Raw genomic sequence first — 26774 nt, forward strand, 5'->3', positions numbered from 1 at the left:
AAGCAATTTGGAGGATGAGCATTCAGCTGGCTAAATACTAACATTAGCTAGCACTGATCTTTACTGGAACATAAAGCACAAGACAGTTGATTATATTTCTCAGTCACAGCTCTCCAGCAGTTTCCATGTGTTTCATCGAGTTGCTCAGTGCCCTGGTATCTGCAGGCAGATCTCCTCAGGGGCAATTTATGCCTGGGCAAAAGGTCCCAAGACGAAGTGTGATTTTAAAGTACAGATAGGATGTTTTCTGACTTTATGTAGGTCAGCATGTTTCATCTATGAACAGTCACACAGCTTGTGGTCCAAAGATGTTCAAACAAGCTGAAGCTAATGGGGTCAAGATGATTTACACTATCAGTACTTGTGGTCCACTGTCAAACTTCTCAGTCCTTTCATGTATTTTAATACCGAACTGTGTAGTGGGAAGTCTGTTGACTCTGTGCATTGATTTTTGTTTAATTCCTGTAATATTTTTAAGCAAGCTTTTCTATTTGTCATTATAAATCAAAATGATCTGCTGAAGGCTGTGTTTAAACTGGTGTTATGTACTCATTTCACTAAGTATGGAGATCCAGAGTAAGAATTATTCCTCTCTTTAAATCCTAATTGAATATAGGTCTCAATCAAAAGGAGATACTTCATTATTTTGAAGGCTAAATTTTTCTTTAAAAAAAGGAAAAAGACTGTGGCATGTTACTCATCTCCCTATTCAGATGTTTAATGGAGAAATCCACAAACATTTATCTAATGTTCAGTAGCTATAAATGCACAGACAACATTGGTTGACTTCTTTTTGTATTTTTAAATAGGGAGATGCTCAAGTTCTCTTTACAGAGGCAATGCCATTATTTTATATATGCTGATTCTTTTTAGATTATGTCATGTGATTCATGTGTAATTAAGTTTCATTATAGTTTCAAAACTAGATGGCCATTTCATATGTGTAATATAGTATATATTTTTATTAATCTTGGTTTTATTATTTGAGGGGTTGTTTGTTGTGTATACGTATTTTTTTCTATAGAGCACTTGATATATTTGCATATTTATTTAACAGATATGAAATTCTTTCAGAATGAAAGAAAACATCATCTCTAGATCGTAACTAGAAATAGTATTGCTAAAAACACATTGAACTGTAAAATAAGCTTCCAAAAAGAAACTTGATTCCACACTGAGGATAAAAAGTAAGACTGGCATTATTAGTGGGAGAGAAGTATTCAACAGGATAGTCATGTTTAGCACTGGTGAGCCAGGGGTAATTTTTTCTGCCTGCAAACTCTAAGCCAGGCTCAGCTGAATGCTGTGTGACCTTGTCTGCTCTGCCAGCCTCCCATAGGCTCTCCAAATGCTCTGGGAGTTAGCAATTAACTCAGCTTCCCCCTAGAAGCAGACAACTTGGTCCAATTTAAGATCAACCCAGTAAGATCTTGACGACTACTCCTGGCTCACTGAACCAACAGCATTTGGGAAAGCGCAGCGCCCAGCAAGATCCAGCCCTTCCTTCAGGGTGCTGACAGACAAGTTGGATCTTGGTCTGCTCTTGGTGCCTGAGAAGAATGAGGATCTCTCCTAAAAATGCTGAGGAGATCAGGTTGGACCTAGAAGAAACCCCGTGATTAGCTTGTGTTATTCCTTTGTCTTGAACAGTTTCAAATAAAGGTAATCCAGACCACCTCTCTCATGGAAATACTGTCTAAAGCAGTAAGCATATTTAAGAGAGGGATTGTATGTTTTATGAGAATGTAATATTTTCATCAAACAATCCGGGGTGATTGTTTCAGCTGTATTTTCTTGAAGATCTTACAAGGAATGTTTGATTAAAGCAGAGAAAGGATATGTGGCCATCATGACTACCTGCATGGATGTTTTAAACCCTTTCCACAACATCAGTTCAAAAATTATATTTCCGCACAATGTTTCTCATGTGATAGGGATGTCTTTTGTGTGTCCTTTGTCAGCAACAACAGCCTCTGTACTAAGTAGTTTAAAGCATGTTGCCTGGAATATTATTAGGAGACAATTACCAAGTGTCCCTTTAGCATATAGAAACAATGCTTGGCAGGGACAGAGGTCAGTATATCATCATGGTTAGGGCTGGTCCTAATGGCTCTTTCTGTAGATGAAGGAAAGAAATTAAGTCCTCTGACAACTGTGTTCTGCCTCAGCATACACAGACGCCAGGATATTTTGTAAGCCAGCAGTTAATGGGTTTATTTTACGTTATATTAGGCCATTAGCCAATAATTATTTCTTAGCCTTATTAAACAATTCATGGTTCTGACTTCTCTGGTTGCAAGAGATTTGATTAGTCAAATACAAACCCTTTGGGTAACCACAGGTACTGACTAGTTTTCCTCTGTGGAGGGGAAAAGGACAAAAATGTGGCAGGAAAAGCGCTGCGCTGGGCTGTTCCTTGGGTTGCAGTTCCAGTTATGTGGGAGTGGGTGACAAAACTCTTGTTCCTTATGGGGAGCAAGAATTGTGCACAGGTGTTTTGGCGGTGGGAACTCCGGGGGATTAGGGACAGAGGGAGGATGCAGTCACTGGGAAAGGAAGTAAAGGGAGAGTGAAATTTCTGTGCTACTACTGGGAAAGTCCCTTCAACACCAGGACTTTGGCACTTGAATGTTTCACAGCTCTGAGAAGGAAAAAAGAATTGGCCTTTTCCTGTGAAACCCCCACCTCCAAGTCACCCTCTACATTCACCACCTCATTTGCAAACTGATTTTGAATAATTTTCCCCTGGTAGCTTATTTCTCATTATTACTATGCCATGCTGCATGTGGCATCCACCAATACCATGCTGAGAGCAAGCAGCTGTGACAATGAGAAATGAGAGGCAAAGCACAAATTTAGCAAAGATGAGTAACAGTGTCTTTTGTACAGCACAGAGACTGCACTTTTTGTCTTCCCTGTCTCACCCATTTGGAGTAAGGTTAGCAAAGGCAAGATTTCGAGAAATTTCTCTTCTTGCTCATCTTCCTGTTTTTAAAGTACCAGACTTACACGGATCTTCACATAGGTCAAATGTGCTGCTGCACAGTTTTTTGAAAAGTTGAAATTGAAGAAGCAAATCCATCATCAAAGAAGCCCTCCTGACCTCAAGAGAGCTGATTATTGTTAAAGTGCAAGTAAAACAGAGGCAGTGAAAGCTTTAAACACAGCCTTCTTTCAATTTTGTCTGGATGGTTCCAGCAAGCATTAGAAAGGTTCTTCCTGAGTGACAGCTTCAAGGAGTCTCAAACTTTTTATTAAAACTTCTTACTCTACAGGCAAAAGGGTTTTGTATGAACAAGTGGATGGATGAAACCCATTTTCATACATTCTCTGCCACATAAATCTGTGCATTGAACGCTGATGTGAGTGTCATTAGTTTTGTGTTTTCTTTCAGAAAAAAAGAAAAATATTAAAATGATGAAGTTTTGGATCAAAACAAGTCCACAAAGACTGTCACATGAAAAGATGACTATTTTTTTGTTTTCAGAAATAGACATAGTTCTAGTTAGTTTTAATCCTTTCCATCCCAGATGGAAACACAGATCTAGCTGTGCAAAATTACTTTTTTTCAGGAAGATTCACCATGCCTAATACATAATATAGCTTTCCCTTTGTACTAAAATGCAATTCTTACAAGTAATTTATTTTGCTTTGGAAAAAATGTAAAATTACAGTAAAATAGGATTTGTCAAGTCAAATAGGATCTGACATAAATTTAAGTGCATCTATCAGAAAACCCTCAATCATTTTTTAGAATATTAGGGAAAAGTCTCACTCTGAAACACCCACCTAACAGACTTTAGCTCAACAGCAGCTTTCTTCTGGTGCTGAACCTGAGGCAAGAAGCTGCCTTGTAAGCGGTGCCAAAGGCACAGCTGAAGTTAGGGGCATGTAGGCTGGCAGTGGGAAATCAACATACGGCTCATAGGCAATGGAGGCTCTGTACATCAAAGAGGTTCCAGGTCTGCTGAGTTAGTCCTGAAGTCCTTCAAACTCCCAGAGCAACCCGGGACAGAGGAGGATGTGATAAGGCATTTTCCACCTCTTCTCCAGAGGCTGTAAGTTTTGTACCTGGCATCTGAAAGCCTTGCCTCAAGCAATCGTGTTAGGGTGGGGTCAACTTTAACGCCTATATGCTAGTCCCATGTTGCAGTGTATAAATGGTTTGGTTACAGCAGAGTTTTATCTTTAAATCTAAATTTACTTGCAGTCATTGGTGTACATCTAGCTTCTGGCACCACATACTCAAAAGGCTTTTTTTTTTTCTTCCTGGCTTAATCTGAAAAAAAAAAGGTAATTTTCAGTGACCACATTTTCCTTGCATGAATCGAGACTCCATGCTTTCATTTTACCCAGAACAAACAGTAATAAACTGGTATGTTTTGCTTCATGATTGGATGTTAAGTCTGAGTTTATATTCACCACTTTTTATCAGCCTACGCTTTTTAATGAGCATCTGATTCAGGGCTGCTGCTGCAGACTGCTAGCAGCACCCTTACCATAGCTAGCTCAGAGAGACAGTTTTCAGCAGCTTTCAACCTGAGCCTGTAGGATGAGTTTTTCTAAGATGAGCCCATCATAGCTGAGCCCCGTAACCAAGACACAGTGATCACAGCTGACAACAGCACAAGGGAGCAAAAAGTCTTCCTGCGAGTGCTCTGGACTACAACTGTCAATGATAGAAACCTCATAGCAAATCTCTAGAAAAAGTATGTTGGGTTCATTTTACTTTTCAGATCTACAAGTGATTCACTGTTTTGACTTTGTTCAAGCACTGGCAATGTATGTCTAAATGCTGCCTGTCTATCTGTACCCTAGTGTGCAAGTACATGGGATTGGTTTTACTGTAAAACTGTTTTACAATCATCCACTCAATTAAGCATGTTTTGTTTTGCAGCAGTAGGTCATCAGATTCACCAGTGGAGACAAGTTTATAGTTATCAGGTACTTCCCTGCAGTTCTTCTGTGGTTCATTTTCTAGTTAATGTTTCTTTCATTCATCAAGAGAAAGTCTGAAAATGAACTCTAGGTAAGGATGCTTGTTTGTTCAGCTAGTGACTTAAAAACCAAACTTACCCTTTGTTCAGGAAGGGTGACTTCCCTGCCATGTGCAGAGGACAGGTATAAAGCCTACCCATTGGTTACACGCCAGTCAAAAATGGGAGAAAACAGGTTCAGAGACAGCTCAGAGGGTCAGCCTGCTGCTGATTAACTGCAAAGGTGCAGGTCTTCCTCAGGGAGCCTTTTTTAGAGTGGTCTTCATTCATATGCAGTAGTGCCTTCAAAAATCATTGCTAAAAAGTAAGCTTAACAAAGCTTATTTGATCCTGGCAATTTAGGTAATACTGGTAACCTAGGTGAAACAGTGGAATGAATTTTGAGTGAATTTCCTAGCCCGGTCCCTCTTCTTTCCCCTTCACAGAGTTGGGAGTCAGCTGTCTTTTCTTGCTTGCACATCTCCACAGCAGCATTTCTCAAGTGGTGTCTGTGGACCACGGGAGAGTGATCTGTGGAGCACCTTTGGGAACCCCAGTAAGAAAACAGCCAAATGGAGGTAGATCAGTGTTACAAATGACTATGGGAAAGGAAAACATATTTTTAGTTCAGTCACGAGTGAGAATGAATAGCACAACACTGTGAAAGACAGACCCTAGGTTGCTTTTCTAAATACTTGTCCTTGTACTACGGAAGTGCCATAAACAGTGTGAGGCCTCGTTCCTCTGGATCCCATCCCTGTGCATTTCGGTGGGCGGCAGTCAGCTTTGTAATTTATCTGTCTACGCAGACACATTTTGCTTATCACCACAGAACCTGCCTGCCTTGCTAATGCCGCCATGACCACAAGACCTGATCTTGCATGCAATCTAGTTTCCTTCCTGTGCCTGCTGTAGCAGAAGAGTGCTTTCGTTGCATGCTGTCCACACAAGACGACAGTCGCCTGCGGAGGCTGTGAAGTTGCCTCAGCTTTGTGCGTCTGCACAGGGCTCTGCACAGCTCAGGGGAGCTTTGGCAGCACAGTGGCACTAAACGCTGCTGTGGTATTTATATATTCTTGCAGTATAAATGCTTGCTGCAAATAACCCTTGCTAGTCCAACTGAGTGTAATTTTTAATGTTGTTTTCCTCCTAAAGCACTGTAAGTTGGGGCCACCTGTTTCTTTCATATCCTTGTCCTGTTTACATGTACTATGTAATACAAAAGAGAAGACTGTTTAAGGTTTAGCAGCACTGAAGTGTTCTCTTGATTTTTCTTTCATGCCTGAGAGGGGATATAGAAATATCTTTTAATATGGGTCAATGACTCACTGTCTTTTATAGCACCTTATAGCAGATGCTTTCCTGTAGAGAGGGACACATTCCAGATACAAAGACACTCCTGAAATAATCTTTTTCTCTAAGGCTGAGGACATGGAGAAAGAGGGGCACACAAGGGGCTTGCAAGGGCTTAGAGAATCAGCCTCTGGGGTATGCATTTTCAAAAGGGACAACTTCATATAATTGCAGAATTGGCTCCTGCATGGGTTGGGTTTTTTAGGTCATTCTTGCAAAACATTGCTTTGAAAAAAGCAATAAACATAGGTCACACTGTCGAGCCTTTCATTTTGGCATGATGTGTAACAAAAGAATAACCACCTTTTATGGAAGGAATTTGAACATACACAGCGCACATAAAATATGTAAGTGATGAATCCTGAGCACAACAAACTTCAGGGGGGAATTCTACATCAACAGTGTGCATTTATTAACAATGCTTGTTGATGAGGCCAGATCAGGACGTTTCTGCATCTGGCAGAAAGTGGCAACGTGGTACAGAAATGGTAGCAGATAGCTGGGGCCTCAGATTTATCTTTTGCCCAAAGATCTTCCTAGCGCCGCATTAAGACTTGGTTCGTTACTGACTCAGAGGGCAGATTGCCAGCTGAAGCACTGCCAAAGCCACTTCCTGGCATGCCTGGATTTTCATTGGAAACTTCTCAAGTGGCTGCTGGCCTCAGTTAGATTAGTAAGAAGTAAGCCCAGGGTTGTGCAGACTGTTAAACCTCACAACCTGGGTTTCGGTAATGTGTCTTGATTACGCAACGGTAGTTACGCTATTTCTGTAATGTGTGCTACTCTGAGCATGAATGTCAGAGCCTTCTCTCCATACTTAGCAATTGCCAGTCCTCTGGGCCATGGTTCACTCCATGAGCATCTCTTAATTCATGTATTAAATAGAGTTGATCTCTTTACAAAGTGCTCCAGAGGTTCAGCTACAGGCTTTATTTGTTATTTTTTTAGAAAGGCTATGAGGAAGAGATTTATTTTTTAGCAGCCAGGTGAGGGAAGTAGGTTTCTAAAGCAACTGCAACCATTGCATTGTATCCTCCTCTTCTAACATCTCTTCCCACTTCTCTAGATTTCATTGCCAAGAACTGTAGTTAGTGCATCCTGGCCTTTGTAGCAAACGAGCTCAGTTGCAGCCGGCACCCTGGAATATTTGGAGGATACAGTGAGGGGTGAGATTTCTAACACTTTGGGAAAGTCAGGTCCATCTTCTACCCTGCCTGCAGTTTTCAGAACAGGCAGCCTCTCACATCAGACTGCTTTATCTAAACTACCCAAAGCATTCCCATATTGAGCCCAGGCTGACATTAAAACTCACAGATATAAGCCATGAAAATTATGAATCAACATTTATTGATGATATGTACATAAGAGGTACAACACTTAGTGAAATATTATATTAACGACTATTTCCAGTATAGAAAGAATGTCTAGTTTGTTTTATACATGAAAGTTACAGATATCAGTTCACACCATAAGAAAGCATTAAAAGCAAATGACTACCAATCGTTGTAAGGAGGAAAGGATCTGAACTACAAAAATAGACTCAGTCTATGAGGCATTCCAACTACAATATACAAGAACAGAGCCCAGAGTTGGGAGAAATTTTATCATCTGCATTCATTAGTTTTTAAACAAACTGTGCTATAGATACTGTACAATATGTCATTTCAAAATCTGGGGAACTTTTTGAGTGTAAGGAAAAGACCTCTTCCTTTTTATCCTTGTTACATGAAACATCTCAAAACATTCCAGCTTGTGCCTGGTCACTTTTAAGAGGGGGCAAGGGATGATGAATAGGCAGCGCACAGTACTGTAGTGTGCAATTATTGCATTCCGCAGCGGGAATGCAAGAAGCATCGTAATGGGACTCACCAAGCAGGATACCTCCTGTGCTTTGGGGACTGATTTTGATCTCTTTCCACTTACAGGGGATGATTATATTTATGAGATCCAGGCTGTCCCAAGCTCTTTCAGAACCACCTTCAGGTTTTGCCCCAGAAAGGTCTTATTTTCTCACAGATCTGAACTGTAGCCCTGATTTCAGAAGATTTTTGCCACTGACTATATAGTTCATATGTCTGTTTTATGATCAGACATAATTTTTGTAAATAACAGGCCTGTACAACAACCACAGTAGCTCGAGAAGCATTTAGCTTTGCATTTAATTTCCAATAACTATTAATATCTTTTTTTAACAACAAAAGAAACAGTGCACCTTCACCCATGAGTGTATTCATCTTTCTCAGAGACTGTTCCTGCCAAGGGGATCAAGCAGAGATTCCTACTTTGACTTCTCGGGCACTCTGGAGAGAATCGGCAGCCCCTGCGGCCTGCAGCACTGCCCAGTCACAGCCATGTGACTGTACTTGCTTTGCTGGCATCTGTGGTCAAGGAGGAACTGGAAGTGACTCAGAGGGAACCTGCGATGCTGTGGCATGACTAAGGGCTGAATGATGCACAGTGCACAAAGAGTCAAAAGCAGCCAGGGCATCCAGCGGGAATGCAAGTTAGATGGATTTCCCCTTATTTATTGTGCCAATTTAAACAGTGACTTACTAAACTTCTGGTGATGAAGAGTCCCAACATTTCAAGCAAACAAGAAGAAAACAAAACAGAAACTAATCATTCTAGGTGAACATTAATTCTTAATGTCACAACAACTGCATTCACAAGGCAGCAAATCTACGCTGGAATCGCTTACACACATGCAGGTACTAACAAATACCACATTGGTTAGACAGCTGAAAACTAAACATATTTACAGTAAGTTGGCTGCATACATAATTCTGAATGTTATCAGAACAGGATACTCCATAATAGACAGATAAAGCAGTTACTAAGCTGTGGAACCTAATCAGTTGAATGGTCAAAACGAAACAAACCCAGATATAAATGAAGAACACAGAGTAGAACAAAATTTTAAAAGACAGTCTAATTTTCTACTATGGCTCAATACACAGAAACCAATTAAATTAAAGCACTGCTACACATACTGTATACACCATTTCACTGAAATTACATGTTGATAGCTACATTATCTACACTAAGTGCAGAGAGGCACTGGACATCATGCTCCAACAAAATGTCAAAACTTCTATCAGTAAGGTTTTACAGCTATTAGTAATTCAGCACTATTCTACCTGCAGTTCCTATGAAGATAATACCTGGTACGTCTGATTTAAAATACAAGAAAGAGATTAAAATAGAAGGGTATATCAACACATTTCCTACATGTATATCTACTAGAAATTTAGTCTCCAAAACCTCAGCAGAATAACATGGCCCCATAGATTTCTGAAGAGTTGAAGAGATACCCGGTATCAGCCACACTGGGACAGCAGTACTTGCTATTCAATGTTTTCTTTGTTTTGAATCACAGTCAAAGAGCTAGGAGGCCATAAAAGATTTTTTGTGATATAATTGTTATGAATATTTATATTAATTTATTTTTATTCCTCTAAAAACAGTTCCTTGTTAATTAAATAGAAAATATTATAGCCACAGCCTTAATGCCAACAGGTATTTGCCTAATGGGAACAGATGAACATAATACAGAAGCAACTCTCACTTGTCCTGATCAAAAAAATATAGTGGTTGTTCTCTTTAAAATACATAAGAAAGCAGGAGGTATTTGTATGGATGCTACCCAATTACATTGGTCCCATGGTGGTTCTGTTGGTCCTTTTTCAAGAAGGCAAAGGTAGGTCGCCAAATCATGAACTCTTTCTGCAGGCTGAACTCATACACACTGTATTGCAGCAAGATGGACTGGGTACCTGATAACATATTTTTTGCCTACCCAGATCTCCAGTTTTCTATAAACTGCATTTTGAGTCAGTCAATTATACATGATCAGATCCTAAGAAAGAACTGCAGGATTTGGCAAAGGTAACACCAGGAAAAATGACAAAAATGAGGGACAATTGCCCAAGACAGTCAATCTAGAAGATTGTTCAGATTATTATAACAGTGTTCTATAATGAACTGCAGCATTTAAGGACATCTTGAAATTCCTATTTGCTTCTTGCATTTTGTGCTTTGTTTATAATTCATCACTAAGACAAAAATATTTCATCGATCCTAAATGTTGTAAGAAAACTGGTTTTGTTCTAAGGTACAGATCACCTTTAAAGGATTATCCCCCTACCTTATATAGTCATATAGAAAACATTATAAGAAAATATCAGTGTGTCTGTAAATTACAGATACTAGGTAATTTAGTTCAGTCTACACTGTAGTTTCCAGAGAACAAGTACAAACCCCTAAAACCTGTATTAATAACTAAATCGGTATTGAGCATATAATATTTAACAATACATATGCAGCTTTTTCTCATGCATTCTACAAGCTAGAGTTCACACCAGATCATAAGAAATGGGATATATTTAAGAAAGGAGCAGGATATGTTGGATGGAAGATTATGCAATTATCTTTAAGAAGGAAGGACAGCCTGTAGTACACAAGAACTCACAAGCCCACACAGAACACCAAAATGGAAATGCTATAATCTACAATACTGACTGCAAAATCAATTTGTAAACACAGTTTGCATATGGTCTTTGAAAAACTGTAGAAAAAAAATGGAGAAGAATGATACAAAAATCCCTGCAAACTATACTATTTATGTACAAAGCAATATACAGGTACCAGACAATCCAGGTTGTGTGATGCTGCCTATGACAGTTTCCCTTTGTGTGACAGTGTGTGCCACAGAGCATCATTAAAACCAATTGCAGGACTCCTGAATTTTGAAAAATCAGACTAGAAGGATTGGATGCTCTGGCATCGATCAGCATTGGCTCTGCAGCTGAATGTAGTTAGAACTGAAAGGGGATCAAAGGTTGGGTGAAGTGAGAAACCTCACAGGTCTTCTTGCCTCCCCAAATCCTGTATTAGCCTGTTGGTTATTTTCATCCTGGACTAGTAGAGACCTACTCAGTGGCTCAGTCATATGCTCTAGGTTTTTTCAATGTTTGGAGCCTGGGGTTTCCGTAAGACTCATAGTTGCAACTGCACAACCACCTTATCCATTAGTATTTGTATCAACCCAGTAATGGGAAGTCACCAGGTTTCCCCCGAGCAGGGGAAGTCGTCTCTGGCATGGTGGGCACATGCAAGGGATGGTTCCTCAGAGCCTTGTGCCAGGGAGCCCACTCATACAAGAAGTAAAAGAATTACCAGCACCTGGGCATCAGCAGCAGTTTGTCTCATTCATAGCAGCAGATTTCAATTCAACATCAAACACAATCAGGAGGAAAAAATGAGGGAGGCACTCATTGCACAGTCTGTACCCAGGCACTGTTGCTGGGAACTTTACTGGGAGTCCTGCCTTATGTGTGCAGAACTGCAGAGTGTGCTTTGTCCGAGGACCATGGAGAGACACAGCCTTGGTGTCTATGTGGGAAGAAAGATCAATGACTTTGGAAAGAATATGCACTAAATACATTGCTTCAGCTAAACTGTGAGCAAGAACATAACACTTTCAAAAATAACATGCTGAAGCTGAACAATTTTGTTTACAGTTGGACTGCCTTCTTTAACACTTCAGTATTGCAAAGCCTTTTTTTTTTTGCAGTACTTAAAGTTACACTCTATATATCATTACTCAGACAAAGGGAATTGGGTAAATATTTTTCCTTCAAAGACATCAATATGATTGGAGAGAAGAAAATAACTCATCTTCCTGAGAGTGCTTTCTGCTGGGAACAGGAGCTTCTACATAGTTTTATATGGTGAATTATAGCTGAGGTGAATTGTCCCAATGGACTATACACCTATCATAATAACTAATATGAAAAATATCTTAATTGTGGCCTTAGAAGTCACAGTAATAAAATCAAGGATAGTCTTCTGGCTCGTAACAGAATAATATTACAGTACATTTTTATAAAGTGCCCTTATTTATCCTTCTGTAAATTAATTCAAATGCAGCAATAAAAATAGACGAATGGAATTTAATGAAATGAAAAACAGTTATACCTTTACATCTCCACAAAAGGATTCTTCTGAGCCCAGTACTAAAGCTCAGAGCCTTTTTAAAGATAATTATGGAAGTGAATGTCAGAGGTGAGGTTTAATACTGCTTATGGTTTTGGGGATTTGTGCGATTGCTGCTGTGTTGCTACAACAAGGCTGCAACAACACAAGTGAAGGCGAGGAAGCAAAGAAAATCCAGGCAGTTGCCAGAATAAATTTGTTCACTGTTGCTGCAGCTTCTCAGATGAACAGTCTGCTCTTCTGAGTATCTAGTGCCAGAAAACTAATGACACTGGGAATGATGGAAAACAAATCAGAAATCTATATTACTCGTACATTTTAAAGTGGCACAAAGTTTGGCATTCCATGTGCTTTGAGAAAGAAATGGAGATCAGCTGTATCTCAGTGAAGAAATGGAAAAAAAGGTAATGATAGTGATCCTTATTTTTGTGCTGAGTTTTAAATTCATTTCTGGACTTGTAGCATAGAAACAATTAGACAAAAAAAGAAGCATCTTAGCAGAAATCTTTTGGATGTGGGAATCAACGTCATTATAAATAGCAGACAAAGACTATTCCCTAGGATGGCATTGTGAAATGCCTTATAACTTAACAGAGACAAGAAGGGACTTGACCTTTCCTGGAAGCCTGTGACTCCCATAGATTTCAGAGGGGCTTTCATGTAGTCAGAGCATTGCAGGCACAGGTTTTACTACAGTAAACACAGTTTTTCAAAGACATACTGAGTTTCTCACCAATTCAAATGGAAGGAGCACATCCCATAATATGGTTCAAACGGCTTAACCCCTACCTATTTGAAGCACCTTTGTGTATAAGACCCACGCATGTTTCTTACAATGCTGGTGCAGCCTTTGTCTTCTAAAGGAATCAATGAAGAAACAAATTCAGTAGCAAAGTGCTCCACCTCTTCTCTAGTGTTAATGTACAGTGTGCTTTAGTTTCAATGAACAGATATTAAGAGAATGCCAACCTAGCTTCAGCAGTAAATGCATAAAGCAAATGCATAAGCATATACTTAATTAAGCATGCAATTAACTGAGTCTTTGCCTGGTCTAGACTTTTCCATGTGCCAGTGTGCTGTCAGTAATCCAAAGGGCAAAGGGTATCACAGTTGCACAGACAAGGGTGGGGGGGACTGACAGAGCAGCAAACAAGATGAATGTAGAAAAAAAATGTTAATTCGTTTAGGAACTACACAGAAAACAAATCACTTTCCACTGTGCTTTTCCTTTAACTTTGCCACCCCAGCACTGTGAACAAATACAAAAGATTTGCCAGATGCAAATTAATGCATCAACACTCCTAGTGAAACTAAACAGAGACTGGTCAGTAACCAACACTGCCTGCTGAAACGTGAGCCTTGTATTAGCTGAAGTGGCCGGTCCCTAGGTTATTTTCTGTTTATTTAGTTAAGTAGCAACCCAGCCTCATGTGGAATGAGCAAATCGAGAAATGCAAGCCAAGAGTGAGTTATATTTTCCCAGAGAAATGGAAAGCTTTTTGATGGTTAAATACAGCACTGCACTGGAGTAACACTATATTAAATATTCAGTCAGACTAAAAGCAGAGGAGTATACCAAAACCAACATTTCTTCTTCTCCCACATCCACATTTAAATAGAGAAATACCATTGTAATTATCTTTTGAAATGTCCCTGAGTTACTGTATCTACAGAATTACTATTTTAAAATCACAGTCTGCTATTCTAGTCCTGTCAAAAGACCCAAATTTATTCTCCCTTATGTGGGTGGGGTTTCTCTAGCATCTCATTCCTTCCTCCCTTAGTCTCCATCCAAAGAAGCACTCTTCAAAGGACAGTATGTCCCAAGTGGATAAGTGTAAGAATATTCTAAGTGTTTCTCAATATGTAATTTTGTGGAACTGCCTAGTCACATGTTGCTGGCATTCCTATTTGTTTCCAGCTGCTAAACAGTTTCAAATGACAGCTAAAAGTGTATGGACCAGTTTTCTAAAGCTACTTTCAAGGCAAGCAATCAGTGTGGCTGCTACAGTGGAAAGTCATCTATTAATGGGCAAGCTGTGCCATGAAACTGGAGTAAACACTGCGTGTTTTTCTTGGATATAACCACCACCCAAGTCACACCAAATTTCACTTGATGTGAGCCAGCACCCTCAGAATAGGGAACACTGTAGAGTACCTACACGCTGTCCCAGGCACATTTCTGGCACATAACCCAGTGGTAAAAATGCCTTTGAATGCAAATTGGGAGAAGCCACAGCTAGCTATAGGTTAACTCTGGATATGCTAATACCAACAACTGAAGAAAAGACAACCTGCCTACCACTTCTCTGAATATCCTACAATTCGATCCCTCACAAAAAAAATCCTTAAGATGCTTCAGGAGACCTCTGGAAAAGGTCTCCACCTCTAATACATGTTAGAGGCCTACAGAATTCACAGTGGTTCGTTATTTGTTAAATTATATAGGCCATTTTGCTTAGGATTGTAGCCATGGCATGCAAGTGAGGACAAAAATGCCATGACAAGAAAAATATTCCATGACGACAAATGCTTAAATGAGGGATACTCTGACAATGGACTTGATCTTGCACATGACATTAGTCATGCAAATAGCCTTGGCTGGCTCAGGTCCGTGTACATTTACAGAGATATTTATATGAATGCAGATGAGCAAAAGCAGATTAGCTTTATGTTTTAATAGCTTCTACAGAGCCAAATATCACTCTACAGTTAAACACATTATTCCTGTTTAAACCCATGACAGGTCTGAGAACAGACACTGAATGGTCTATATCCATAAATGTTTCAACTCTGTTTTCTGCCATTTTTAAGTTCACTGTATGCTCATATTCTGATTCATTCCGAGAACCTCTGAGAGCTCCTCCCAAAATTGCACAAAGCTTGTTCTATGGGTAGAGCTTCCCAAGGCCATGTGGCTCAGCTTTGCTATAGAACATTGCTAACAGTATAATGGCATTCACCAGTGTCTTAAAATTGCTGAGCATTAACAAGCACCTTTAAAAACACTTCACAGGGTGATTATTGTGACTGTAATTTGTTCTGACAGGATGAGTCAGCTATACTATGTTGACAAAACACCACCTCGTTAATTCAGATGCCATGTGCTCTAAGAAACATTTCTCTGACATTAGAGAATTACATGAATTGTTACTCTGCAAAAGAGAGAGAGATGTGTATTCAATGTGCTGGTCTAAATCCTGAAATTCTGGTTTATTCTTCATTCAGTCCTAACCCTGGCCAAATTCTATTAACCTTGTATGGAATTTGGCTTAGCAATGAAGATTTAGCCATTCTCTGAAATATGACATATACTTGAAAGATGGCTTTCACTTCATACCAAATGCTACTGATGATCACACATTCAAAAACTCTCAATTTCTTAGAGTAATGGATTCAGAATTTGTTTATAGCTTATCATCAAGTACCCAATCATGACACCTGTGATCAATCTTAGTAGTACCTTACTTGAGTAGTCCTGTCCACATAAGGAATCCCTCTGACATCAGTGGAGCAGTAAGGTGCTACCTACTTTGATTAAGATAGCATAACTGAGCCCACGGTATTCTGTATTTTGTACATCAGGCATAGATTTTGTGAAGGAACTACCCCCCCCTTGCAATAATACTGCCTTGTATTATATGATGCATCGTGGTCACAAAGCAGCACAGCCCCATCATAAAATACAGGCTGCACCCGCCCTGAGACAGCTGATAAAAACACGTCACATGCACATACAAATCTAAGGTCTTGTCTTGATGCTAAGCATTAGTTGTACTGATCTAACAAAATGTCTGGGATAATTTATTGACTTCTATACATTAATCTTGCCCCTGGATCTAAGTTCAGTTTAAAGTACAACTAGGCACAAAAATACAGTGCTTGTTATTATTAAAACAAATAGAAATCTTTATGGACATTTTCAAAAGATATTTTAGCCATACAGTGCTAAATAGATCAGGTATGCCACAAGAGTCACCAAAACACTTGAAGGTTTATGTGGTGTTATGTTTCTCTTGTATTTCTGACCCTGAGTCCCTGTAGTGAACCGTACTGGCACACTGATCTTCCCATTTTGCAGCATTTACATTCTCTGTGTCTTGAATGAAAGGGGAGGAGGGTGAGAACACATTGCACTGCATGGAGTATTCTCCAGCTGCGTCATCCAAACAGTAACACAAGAGAGACAGACGGTTATGGATCATTGCTTGGCAAAGACACTACAATGATTTGATGAGAACTTTGCTAAGTTTCAGTTAAGAAATTAAGTAAGCAGAAACTGTAGATGTTAAATAGAAAAAAGAGAAATCTTCTTTAATCGTGATATCTTTTGCCAGAAGATAGCTTCAGGGCTTATTAAAGATGGAGCTAGGAATCTCTTCCCCTAGTTTTCACGTTTCCAAGGCTCTTCTTCAACAACACTGAAGTCTGCAGATTTGCCATTGGTTGCCAGTGTTACCTGCAAGTAATTATCATCAACAACCGACTTAAAGGCCAAGGCACTTTGACAAGAAAAGTCATGAGTTTTATATGGAAGATCATAATATTTACAGGAATTACATACACCATGTCTTATTATGTACGTAAAATGCATTTATTCAGAATTCACAACACTCCCAAATAGTGAGACTCCTGTCCATTTATTATACTGACTAGAAAACATTGGCAGTAGAAAAAAAGTTCCATATTTTCTTAGCCTTTGCTGTAGTTGTTTTTTAATAAGTATTTCAGATTCTATTCCTTTCTATCTCCTATAGATTTCTCTGGATTATTTCTAAAACAGATTACTTTTTTTTTAATGTACAAAGTCATATTTTTTCAGTGGAATTCCTTAGCAAAGCAGGATAGCTGATGCAAGGACGTGAAAAATATGCAAGGCCAGAATAATCATAGATGTGTATCTATACAAACTCACCTACAATTACACCCACCATTAAAGAAATGGAGGAAAAGATATGCTGTGAAAGTATTGTTCATCATACCACTATTTCTAACAATGTAGTGAAAGATTTTGACTATAGTCAGACCAAAAATTCATAGTAATGCTATGTTTGTCTCACACAAATACAGGAAAACATCACTCTTGCCAGTAAAGATATGTACTAAAATCTGTAGGTTTTAAGTACGGTAGAAGACCTATAGTGATCTACCAACTCACAGTAAACACTGGCCAGTACATTGCATCCCAGAAATCACTAAAAATAAACCCGTGCTTCAAGAAAGATAGCTCCAGCCAAATGACTTAAAAAATTTTAAAAAGGTAAAACACCAATTTAACTTTACAAAAGTGATCTAGATCTTTATAATTGTGAGAGAACCTTTCATTTAATTCTAAATGGATGGCTCACTCTTTCCTAACTTACCTTGTAAGTTAACATCCTCAGCTTCAAATGAAAACTTAAAGACAGAGCTGAAATTCCCCATGCTGGATAAACTGGATGCATGGAAGCATTGGGACATGGAAACATGACAAAATGCACTGATTTTTGAAACAAAGTCAAGCTTTTTCTTAGATAATTGAAAGGGGGAAACATGCAAATACAGCAATGAACAGCTTATTCAGAAATGAAAATCACAGTCATGTGAAATATGATAATAAAAATATACAAAAATATCATGCAGTAACAACCACTCTACCCCCATATAAAGGTAACCTACTTGTTAAAAAAAATACATTGACCATGCAAAATTATAAACTACTAGCATTATACATGGAATATATTACAGAAAGTAAATAGAAAGGACATACTAGTAAATTAGCTTTTCCAAATTGTGACCAGAGTTGCAGTGAGCTTTTCAACCCACCAGTGCATTTGACAGGATGAAGAGATGTCTTCAGATTTAACAGCTAGCTGTTTTGAAGCCCCAAATCCTACACTGTTGCTTTTGCTACTCTAACACTTGGGAGCTGTAGACCACTTCAACATGATCCAAATGCTTTGCAAATGTCAGCATATAATCATAGCTTATAAAGTAGACCGTAACATCACATCCTTTTGGCAGCTTGCAGACAGACACATGGACAAGACAAGTGACCTGCTCAAAGTCAGTCTTGTGCTCGATCCAGTAAACCCTGGCTCTTTTCATGAGTTTAAAAGTGCAAAATGAGATTGCAAGCAGAGCAAACCTAAAACAATGAAAAAGGACAAACACTTCTAGCTCATAAATCACTGGTCCCAAATATTAATTAAAGGGTGTGCTTAGGATGACATACCACATCATTAATCCACATTTTTGAGGTAAGCTAATGCTCAACTGAGGGAAATTATAAGAGAAACTGAAGGAGAAAAGAAAGTGCAGCAAGTGTTGCATCAACAGGCTACTACTTTCTAGCTTGACTTCGATCTCTGTGGAAATCTGAGATACTGGAAGGAGATAAATCTATCAGTATTTAGTTCCATGAATCTGATTCAGACTGATATATGGTAGCTGAATTTGTCTTAAACCCACTGAAATTAGCATAGTCTATTTCACTGAAAAACAGTTTTCCAAAAGTTCCAAAAGAAGTTAACCAAAAAGTGTATGTGTGTGCACGTGCTTATTTTTAATGAAAAAAATCTTTTATCAAATGAGATCTTTCTTTTCAGGGAGTTTCTTTATTTCCTTCAAATTTTTATCTTTTCTGTGTCCTTTCCTTTTTTGAGAAATATAAATTAATGATAATTTTTAATTTTGTATAAGCATGTAGTCTCTTTCAATTTCAAAATTTTTTTTCTTTAAATTTTTCTCATGGAAAAAGAGAGGGTCAGAAGAGGAAGGGGAGAGCCATATCAGAACAAAATGTTTGTTTTCAGTTTAAAAAATCATTTTATTAAAAAATGGGAAAAATTGAGGATAAGATGGAAGTTTTTTCTTTCCTGAATTCAGTATTACTTTTTCCCCTGGAAATTCAGGTTTGGCCTGACATTATCTAGAAGTAAGCATTAGAAAAAAATATATTCTAAAGAACATTTCCAGCCAGGTTGGAGACAGGTAAAAGTGATAGAATAGGACTTATATTTCCAATATATATGGTGATCTGCTCATGGACTTAGTGTAGGCATTCACAGTTAGATACTGGCTCACTTGTGGCAACTGGAAGATGCAAGAGAAACTGTTTGGATAAATGGCTAAGGTAGGCTCACTGGCAAATTCACTGTGTCAAATACAGTGTACAGGATCAGATCAGAGTATTAATAAATAAAAAAAAAAGACTATGAAGTGAAAAGTCCCAGCTTGTTTCACTCTCTTTCTCCTCCTTTTCAAAAATTTTCTCTTGATTTTTAAGCTGCCCCATATCCTAGTGGTGGGGCTTAGTAAACTTTTAACCACTAACCTCCCCAAACATTTTCTCATTCCACTGGTGGGATTTCTCAAGCTCACTTTGCTCTGATCAAGATGTTATTATGACTATTAATAATCCATATTAGTTACAGGAAGGATTAGAGAGAGAATACGATGTTTGTGTCTTAATGACTCAGGAACGATGATAGAAGCAAAGTGTAAGTATGCTGTATGAGTGCAGGAGCATTCTGATGCTAAAGTGCATTCAACATGTCCATCTCTGAACAGCATATCATGGAAGGCAGTCAGCAAATGACAACACCTGTGTCCAAATTGCAGCTATCCTTCATTTGGGTTGGCAATTAAGTTCTCTGTTGCCATAGAAAATTAAGTAAATGTCCATAGAAGGTGATGCCATATTCTCCGTGTCTTGGCATATTCCATAATACGCTGCATCTTGCCTTTTGATATGTAAACAATGTACATGATTTTTCCCCCTCAAATGATAACTTTTAAGAAGAGTGTAAAAAAACATCTTTTGAACTGCTCAAACTCATTCAAAATGTCTGGGGTTCATGGACCTTGTTATCACATTGTTATTTGCAGAATGATTTGAAAAATACATGCAGGTTAAAAAATAAGATAAAATAAAGCATGCAGTGCTATATACATGTCTCGATATCCATAAATGTGAAAGGTACCTTGCACTCATCTACTATGACCGAGTTGTGAGCTGCAAAAACACATTGGTTTGAGTTGTTTTCCCTATGATTTTTCACATCGTCATAGATTGACTGAGTCTTGGTCATTTCAATGTCTTCATGCCCTTTATGATGGGAATCAATGGTGTCAAGTTCTGCCTTGGAAAGGTGGTAGACAATGCCAGCACCAAAAGAATCCCCCACTACATTGACTGACGTTCTCATCCGGTCCCTACAAAAGAAGCAAAAGGCAGAGGCTGAATGGCATGAGAGGAAGAAAAAGTAGGCATGGCAGCCCTGTTAATGTTACAGTTACTGCATTTATTTCAGAAAGTTTAAGGCATCTTTAGAACAGAAAGATGGGAGCTTTCAAGGGAAATTGAAAAAGCTTTCTTTCCCAGGGGACTTGTTCAGACAAGGAGGATGTGTAAACTCCCATGTCCCAGCTGCTCATACTTATGGATTTTGGCAAAGAACTTGCACTAGAGACACAGCCAAACTGCAGAGCTGTGCTTGACAGAGATCTCCCCAGCGCCTGCTTCTGGAGCTGGAGGTTTCAATGTCAGGGTGCCAGGCTCACATCATTGCCCTTCGTTTAACTCTGAATTTATCAGAGCACTGAACTTAATGCAGCCAGAGAAAAGGATTTTGGATCTGATTAAGCATTCTCATTTCTGGGACGGATTAACAAATGGCCTCTCCCTTTATTCTCAGTGAGCAAACTATGGGGAAAAAAATGCCTGAAATATCTCCATAAGGCTCAGGCCATCGAAGCTCCTCTCCTGGCATCATCTTTAGAGATGGTCATCTGTTAGCATGGCAGCATGCCCACTCACACTACTATATGCCAGAGCTCAGCATAAACCAAATATAGGTCACGGCCTACAAAATGATGAGCCTGTGACAGCATTTCAGTAACAAGTGTCCCTCGTTGTAGGAGGGTGCCAACAGAGGCTCACATGCTTCCTTACAAAGAAATGTGTTTCTTGGCACTTACTGGACAGGATGCCTTTGGACAGACACGCCACCTTTCTCCTGTCTTGTTTTTAGAGTGTGGCTCTATCTATCAGCAACTCATAGTTGTGGATTTTCCCTGATTTCAGAATTTTGCCCCAAACTGGCCCAAAATTCTGCAAAAATAGGAGATGGTCTTACAAAGCACTGCAGGACTATGGGCTCCTACTATCTTTCCTACTGCAGGTAGGCTGTACAATCTAATTTGCCTCTTCATATCTGAACTAAACATAAGACTCCTAAAAACCTTCTGACTGAGGGTTGCAATTTAAAGCTACTGCAGCAACTGAGTCTAGCTTTGTCAAATAGGTCAGAGAAGCGATTAGACTGATTAATTCTCAGAGGTATATCCACGAAGACTCATTTACACAAAATGGGCAGGTTGAACAGTGTGGACATTTGCCAAGTGACAGAAAAGCCAGAAGGTAAGACCTCATTTCCCATGACAGTGCTTAATTTGAAAACACCCTTTCTAGTATTTCTGGTACTAGATTTGTGTGACATCTCCTTTTCCTGTAGAACACTGAGAAAAAAACCCTAAATATATAAACCTCAAACTGATAAACATTCATTACACATTCATGGCCATACAAACTTTTGAGCCCTTTTTAACATCTTTGCTCTAAATATCTGTAAATCTGCCTTTCCCAGCTGTGGAACTGTATTCCCTTTCAATTTTCTCCTCTCCCTCTCTACTTTATCATGCTTACATATTTGGAGTTTGTAGTGTAATATCTCAGTTCATTTTTATTTTTTTGTCATCAAAAGAATACCCAGAAGGAAAACCCCCCTCCAATAATCCCCCCCCAAACCAAACAAACCAACAACCCATAGGAGGAAAACATCCTTCCAGTTTTGCTTCACACAAATGAAATGCTTTATATGGATCTCATCCCATGCCTGTGAAGAGTGTTTTAAACCTGGTCAGAGTGGCAGAATAGGAAAATATGACTTTCTGAGTATAATTTTTAATTAAGACCACCAAATATACTGAACCTGGCAATATAGCTCCACAAAAAGAACACCTGCTTAATTTTTTTTTATGAGTGGTATTAAATTTTGAAATGATTCACTAATGCCAGACTATGGAGGGATAGTATAGGATGCCAAAAAAACAAGGTGGAGAGAATACATAAATGTAATTGAGGCACAATTCAAATTCTGAAAGAGTCATTTGAGGACATGCTCCAGCCCATATGCATGTACTACTAGCCAAGAGATTCAGCGATACAAACTGCACACTGCTGCAGAACATGCTATATACTGCGTGAACCGAAGTAAACAAGTAAGTTCCTTACAACAGAAAGGACAAAGTCTTGTCTTATCAGGAATCAACAGCAAAGTGCCACTGACCTCTTTTGGGCCAAAGAACACCCTAAGAAGAACAAAGACGACTGTACTTACTCTTTTGTTAAAAACAACCAACCAATTAATTCCAACTATGCTGGAATGATGTAAACAAAACCAATATAGGAAGGTTGCAGTCTAGTAAATGACTTGCCCCAACACAGCTACTTCTGCATTGTCCATAACAGCTTCTGAAGAGGAATAATGGGACTGAAAGTAAAAGTTCTCTCTCAAAAGCCAACTCAACATCTGGTAAGAATGGGCTTTGGAATAATTGGGAAGTAATTCTTTAAATCCCGATAAGGGTTAATGCCTGATTTCCTCAAACTGGCATAAATCAGAAGAACTGGAAGCTTAACAATGTAGATGAAAGGAATAGAAATGAGAACTGAATCAAGCCCCCTTGTTATTGATGTCATAGTACCTATATAGCATGCTAGTATGCAAAAAAGTTACTCCTGTTCCCTGAAAGCTTGAAAACCCGGTATATCAACCTTACTAGATTTTAGAAAGGAGATTAAAATCTTATCACACCTGCTAAGTCAAAGACCAGGTGACATGTTTAACTTGCCTTACCTCTTTGCTGTTATAGGAAAGAGCTCCTGTTTTCTATAGTTTAATTCGATATATATAAGGCCCTGTTCATAACATCCAGACATCAACTGGGTCTGAATATTCTGACTTTAGATCTAAGCCAAGGAACAGAGTCAGAACTCAAGCAATCTTTTTCTGAGTTACTGAATGAAGGTTTAAATACTGGATCAGCTGTCCAAGCCCATTTTCTCTGATTCCTCTCTCTACACTGCAAAATACCACTGTCTTTGAGGTTGTGCTATGATATTTGCTAAGTTTGTCAGTCTCACATCTGGAAAGTAGCCAGCTTCTGGCTAGAGCAAAAGAAGCTGGTTTTATTCCAGCTGTTGGCATATAATTACTGTCCTATTAAATGTCACTGCTGTGTTGTGCTTAGTTTTAAACTGAGAAACTATGAGAGTTGTGAAATGTTGGGAAACTTGCCTGGTGAAAGAGCTCACACTGTGTATGTACACATGGGAGGGGGAAAGGTTGAGCAACCTAATCTCTAGATATTGGAGAGGCTTAAGAAGAAATTGATACAGAAACCTTTTGGCTCCAATTTGAAGGAGAGAGTGCCAAGTTTAAGGACAATCAAAAGTCAGCTTTATGTTACACCATGATCAAATCATGCAAAACTGGTTTGGGTAAGACCACAGTTTCAGATGATGGTAGCATTGTAAAATCAATTGATGTTCTGATATGTTCTGATGTTTTCTTTCATCAGAAATACTGAAAAACTCAGAGTAGGACATTTCTTAAAAGCTTTCATTATCTGGAATTGAAATGTTATAGAAGAGCTATTCCAAATATTTCTACACGGCTGGCTGCATTTACACTTGTTCCAGAGAAGTGGATGGAATAGGGTCTTAAATATTTTATTAACTTTCTCTTCTACATTCTATTAGAAATACTGCTGTAACGTTATTTGATGATCTAAAGAAATGGAAGAAGACAATGTTTGTAAGTAAAGAAAATGTCTTTTTATGACCTCTCATTTCAGATATTCTTTAGGTCTGGTTTGTGTGCCCAAAAGCTTGCTCAGAAGTTGGCTTGTGTGCCTTTTCTTAACATCAGCAATGTCAGCAGCATCATTTTCCGTTATCTCATTAGATCATCGTGGCTACCACGACACAACCACTGGAAGATGGAAAATAAAGGTATTAGCTGTTGACGTATGTTAATTAGCACCACACTTCCACCAACAAACTTTGTCTTAACTTTGCAGCACTAGTGGCATGACACAGAGCTTTTCACCTCTTTTTTTATCTCTTTTCCCTTTTCCCCCTACCTTTAAATTCTGAATCACGCTGCAATTGCACTGCTGATTGTTAGGCCAGAAGGATCCAAACCCAACCGTTTGTGCTGAAAGGTTCTTTTGCCTGCCACTTATTTTGAAAAGATACCTTGAAATATTTCTTTCAGAAGTACTATCCTTCCTATACTTACATTCATCGCTGCTACGGCTCCACAGTATAGACGTTTTTATTTCATAAGCAGGGTTGGATAAGCCAGCGGTAACAATGCTGCTGAAGCTGAGCCTGAAATGCAACACCTACTAGTGGATCAGAACTGCTGGTAAACTTACAGCTCTGAGGTTTGCCAGTGTGGGCAGAGCTTCTCAGTCCATAGGAATATTTTAAAATGACATTTCCCTAAAAAACCCAAACAAACCACAGGCTCCTTTTGCACATCCTCCTATCAGCTGCAGAAACCTACCTATTTGCCTTACTTTGAGAGCCAGCAAAAATTATATTTAAAATGAGTATAAACCTCCCTTTTGCTCTCTTCCTCCCAGCTGCAGATTCTTATGCTGCTTTCCTGTTTTCAACCATGACTTCATAAATATAATAAACCCACAGAATATCACATTTTGCCCTATGCCAGCTGTACTCTGACTGCTGAACCCTGCCTCATTTCACCATTCTGAGTCATGATATCATGATATTCAGTTATATATAAAATATGTAAGTCACCTTTTCTCTTTGCCTTCCCAAGCTGTAAATTCCTCTTTCATTTTTCCCTGAAGCAGAAATCAGAGCTGCATGCTATTCTTCACAACTCTTAGTGACAAAGATAGGTAATAACAGATAAAGTATAGCAGTGGATCCAAAATACATGTCAAAGGATTAACCAAGTTCTTGAATTCTTCTCAGTAAGCCAAAAGATAATGACAGAAAATTAATTTTCTATTTTATCTTCACATTCTCAACTCTGCTATTCCTTCTTGCATAATTTTAGTAGTGTATCTGGGACTGATACACAACAGAAACATACCTCTTTACTATGTAAAATAATATTAGGGGAGAGATGACTGTTGACCAGAATATACTGTGCTGCAGCAGTACAGGACAATATAAAAGCCTCTAGAGGCCAGTACAACTCAGAGGACTACTCAGTGCCTGTCAGCTCTGCACAGGTGACAGAAATATATCCACATTGTCAAATGACAACATGAGGAAGGATGTGGCTTGGCATATGCTCTGTCTATATTTACAGCTTCTGTATTCAAACGTTGAAGAACAAAAGCCTTGGAAAACTATCTGGGGGTTAGCAGTTTCTTGTTGGAGGACCTGCAATGGCACTGAAGGACTTTGATCTCAAGTTCTTGAAAATGAAAGTCAGTCCTTCCAATTTGAGGGATCTGTCAGTAAAATCAAACCAGGGAATGACCTTCTCTCTTTCAGTTTGCTTCCTTATATTCTGCTCTAGAACAGTTTCTTTCTTAAAAGTATTTTACTTTCTTATGTACAAAAAGAAATAGGCTTTCCCCACTATGAGCATAAAACATTTGATACTACAAATACCCAAATCACCCAGTAATGTGCTGACAACATCCTGATGGAACCTGCATTTTCAGCATTCGTCCTTAATTTTAGACCAGAACTATAAGAAACAGAAATATGAAAGCAAAGATCAGAAAACTGCTCTTGAGCTATGTCTGTGATGGAGAGGCATCACTGGGAAGAAGAAAACATATGTGTGTGAGCCCAAGGGTCTTACAAGAAGATCCTTGGCTTATAGAAACTGACTCCAGTAGCTCTATAACAATTTGTACCAGCTGAGAAGCTGCTTTCAGTGTCTCCTACTTCATCAAATAGCCTATTTCCTCCATTGTTTCTGTAGAGGAGAATCTTATAGTTCTTTAAGATCAACGGCTGAAAAGCACTATGGACAAGCATTACTTCACTACTTTTTCTGCACTGAGCAGTGGAGTGAGCACAACTTACAGAAGCCAGTCAACAGCAACAAGCAAACTGATGTCCTGCGTAGGGAGACCCACTGCAGTAAGGATCAGAAGCATAGTGACAAGTCCCGCGCTGGGAATACTGGCAGCTCCAACACTTGCAAGGGTGGCGGTTAAACTGCAAAAACAAAGATCAAATGGGGGTAGCAGGAAAAGGAACATACACTTTCATTGCATACTCATGTGATCATTAGGAAGGTCTTATTTTTAATGAGTTCTTCCCAGAAAACTAACGACTATGTGATAAATCATGGTAAGCTCAGGCCATAGTTTTCACGCTTGTGTTTCTCCAAAAATATTTATTGG

General features: G+C 38.9%; 1 protein-coding gene across 3 annotated transcripts in view; it reads right to left on the reverse strand.

The window, feature by feature from the left end:
• Nucleotides 1–7655: 7655 nt before the first annotated feature.
• SLC1A2 (solute carrier family 1 member 2) overlaps nt 7656–26774 on the reverse strand; it is a 105465-nt gene continuing 86346 nt past the window's right edge. For all 3 annotated transcript variants that reach the window (XM_076344368.1, XM_076344366.1, XM_076344367.1), the window contains exons 9-11: nt 26452–26586; nt 20288–20519; nt 7656–16782 (exon numbers count right to left, since the gene is read on the reverse strand). In XM_076344368.1, coding sequence (XP_076200483.1) covers nt 16708–16782; nt 20288–20519; nt 26452–26586 — 442 coding nt within the window. In that variant the 3' untranslated portion in view covers nt 7656–16707. The remainder of the gene's footprint in view (nt 16783–20287; nt 20520–26451; nt 26587–26774) is intronic.

Source organism: Aptenodytes patagonicus, chromosome 7, assembly GCF_965638725.1.
Source record: "Aptenodytes patagonicus chromosome 7, bAptPat1.pri.cur, whole genome shotgun sequence".
NCBI classification, from domain to species: domain Eukaryota; kingdom Metazoa; phylum Chordata; class Aves; order Sphenisciformes; family Spheniscidae; genus Aptenodytes; species Aptenodytes patagonicus.